Source organism: Terrapene carolina, unplaced genomic scaffold (assembly GCF_002925995.2).
Source record: "Terrapene carolina triunguis isolate 2854851 unplaced genomic scaffold, T_m_triunguis-2.0 Scaffold33352, whole genome shotgun sequence".
In the NCBI taxonomy this organism is placed as follows: domain Eukaryota; kingdom Metazoa; phylum Chordata; order Testudines; family Emydidae; genus Terrapene; species Terrapene triunguis.
Genome location: NW_020697703.1, coordinates 1 through 2,969, shown reverse-complemented (window position 1 = coordinate 2,969; position 2,969 = coordinate 1). Strand labels below are relative to the sequence as shown.

General features: G+C 67.4%; 1 protein-coding gene across 1 annotated transcript; it reads right to left on the bottom strand.

Annotated features, from left to right (window-relative positions):
* Positions 1-252: 252 nt before the first annotated feature.
* LOC112125169 (immediate early response gene 2 protein) lies at positions 253-1,421 on the bottom strand. The gene has a single exon (XM_024223615.3). It carries the CDS (start codon positions 1,290-1,292, stop codon positions 588-590), a length of 705 nt encoding a protein of 234 aa, XP_024079383.1. The 5' UTR covers positions 1,293-1,421; the 3' UTR covers positions 253-587.
* Positions 1,422-2,969: the final 1,548 nt, after the last annotated feature.

Sequence of the window (2,969 nt, the reverse complement as noted above, 5' to 3'; positions counted from 1 at the left end):
CCATCACAAGGACACAGACCAACAAGGAGGAGGAGGCCAAAGTTTTAAGTTACAAAAAAACCACCACCCCCCCCCCCCACCCCCGAGGGTTGGGGTTATGGAATAGCACCAGTGGATCCCAGGTCAGGATATAGCATTTCTCTACACAAAAATAAACCATCTCTCAGTGAGGAGCGGCCAGGAAATCTCGGGCCGGTTTGCGAGTCTCTCTTCCCCAGCCTGAAATTGGGCCAAAGTGCCCCCCCCTCCCGCCCCCGCCCACACACAAAGCGGCGGCGTCTCTCGGTCCCAGCTCCGGCGGATCCTTTTGTCTCGCCTCCCCCCTGGACCCAGCAGGGTGGGGAGGGGAAAGTCCGATCTTGCTTCCGCTGTGCTCTCGCTCCGTGCCCGGCCTCCGTGTGTGTCTCTCCCGCCCCGGGAGGCACGGCCGGCTCCCGCCCCCCCTCCGCCAGGGAGAGGGGGGCTGCGCCCCCAAAAGCGACCCCCCCCTCCTGCCCCATGGCTCCCGCCAGGAGCCGAGCGAGCCGCTGCGCGCCGCGGGGCAGGTCCCCCAGCCACGAGTCCCCCCGAGCGGCGGGGAAGGGGATTTAAAAGGCCACCACGGCTCGGACCAGTATGCTGAGCACCCCGTCCCCGGGCCGGCAGCCCGGCGTGGGCTCGGGGCCCTTGGGCGGGCCGCCCCGCAGCATCCCGGAGAAGCGGGTCTGCAGGACCTTGGCCAGGCTGGGGAAGGGGCCGTCCTGTCCCTGCGGCTGCCGCTCGCCCTCCTCCTCCTCCGCCTCCAGCCGGGCCTTCTTGGTGGGCACCAGCCCGGCCTCGGCGGCCCCCGGCTTGTCCAAGCTGCTGCTCCGCCGTTTCCTGCTGGCTTTGCCCGGGGGCGGCAACGAAACCCCCCGCGCCGGCCGCCGGCCGGCCGCGGGCGCTGGAGCCGCCGGGGGCAAGTCCCCGCTACTGTCCTGCGTCTCCATGGGCTCCGGATCGACGGCGCGCGGGGCGTTTCCACGGGCCACGGGGGCTGCCCGCTCCTCCGGCGCCGGCGGGCCTGGGGAGGCAGCGGCGGGCGGCAGTGGGGGCTGGCCGGCCCCTTCCTCCCCCGGGCAGGGCTGCGGCCCCAGCCGCCCCTCCTCGTCCTCCTCCAGCCTGGCCGAGAGATAGACCTCCCGGGCGCTCCGCATGACCAGCGAGAGCTGCAGGCTCCGGTGCAGTCGCAGGCCGCCGCGTTGCAGGCGGGAGTTGTACATCTTCCACACCGACAGGGTCATGATGCGCTGGGCTTCCTTCTGCACCTCCATGCCGGGCGGGGGCGCGGCTCGCTGGTGCACGGACCGGGCTCTTTGCACCGGCCGGAGACGGGGTGCGGTGTGGGGGGGGGGGGCTGCACCTGGGTCTTCCCACCCCCGCGCCTGCTGGAGCCGCGTCTTTGTGCCGCCGCCGCCTCGGACCCGCCGCCCCGACTAAGCCCAGCCGCGCCCAGCTCGGCTGCTTTTATACCCCCGGTGATCTCAGCGCCCGGGCCGCCCCCGCCCACTCAGTCAGCCGCATCCGGCCTGTGCAACGCGCCGCCACCCCCAGCGGCTAGTGGGGGGAGGGGAGGGAAGGACGGAAATGCCGAGGCGTGGGGGAGGGGAGCAGGAGGAAGCCGCCAGCCGCAGCAAAGCGGCTAAAGAGGGGGGGGGGGTCGATGCAAAGGGACCCCCCCACACACACTCGCTGCACGACCCCGCGGCCGCTTTTGCACAAGCAGCCAGCCGCCCGGCAGTTTGTGCTTTATTATGCGCGTCCAACGTAGCGATCGGGGCTTGTCTGCGCGCGCAGTGCGATGAACCATTGCCGCCGCCGCCCCGTGTGCAATAAAGCTCGCTGCACACGAACGCCCTAACGCGAGCCCACAAGCACCGGCGCCGTTTTAAGTGCAAATGCAACCAGCCGATGCCGCCTGTGAGTGGGACATTTCTGTGTCTCGGCAAAAGCACCGTCTCCGTTTAATGCGCTCTGCCAAATCAATCTGGCTCTGTGTGAGGCTGCAATCGCTGCTCGATAAAACGCACCTCGTGTACATGGAATGCAACCCCCCGGGCAAATGCAAACATCGCTTTCTCTGTGTGTGTGTAAACAGCGCGATCTGTGTTTAAAGCCACTGACTGGAGTCACTGCGACATCTGCGTGCTGGCTGCAAAATGCCCGCCTGTCCCGTGCAAGCGCTGTGTCTCGTGTCGTGCCAATAAACACCGTACTACAGCAACCCCCACCTCGGAGCCAGAACTCGCCGTGAATGAAATCTTCCCCCGTTCGTTGAGCGTGTGTGTGTGTGCCGGATGCACGCGGGGGCACTGCACTAGTGACACAAGCCACGCCACACTCGCCTGCCTGGGTACAAACGGCGCCGCTTTAAGCCCCTCCAGCGAGTGCAACATTTCCCGAATTGTTTATAAGAAACCCCCGGGGAGGACGCAGGGGGGGGGCTCAACTCCCACGCGAACCCGCTTCTCCTCTTTTTATTGGGGTCCTAATCGCAGCGCTGCAGAGAGGCCAAAATTAACCCCTCCCCCGCCCGCCTATGTGGCCAGGGGGTCGGTGCTGGGGCGCACGGATGGGGGGGGGGTCAAGCCCCCCCCCCATGTCCACGCTCTGCCACCTGCCCGCCCGCAGGCGCGCCCAGCACCGCGAGCTCTTGAAGAGGAAGGAAGAGGAGGACGGAGGCTCCGCCCCACTCTTGAGGTCACCCCAGCCTGCCCCGGTTACCGTTTCCATGACTATCTCAGGGGCCCATGACGACAGGGGGCGGGATCCGAACGCGGCGCGCACCAACGTTCCAAAAGGGGCTACATTTGCAGCCGCCTCGCTTCCTCTTTCCGTATAAGGGCAGAGGCTGGAAGGCCCCATTGTGGCCTATGGGGAGCGTCCTTCCGGGATCCTACCGGGAAAAACCCATCGGCTCGCGCTGCAAATCCCTCCCCCGCAGCCCGTCT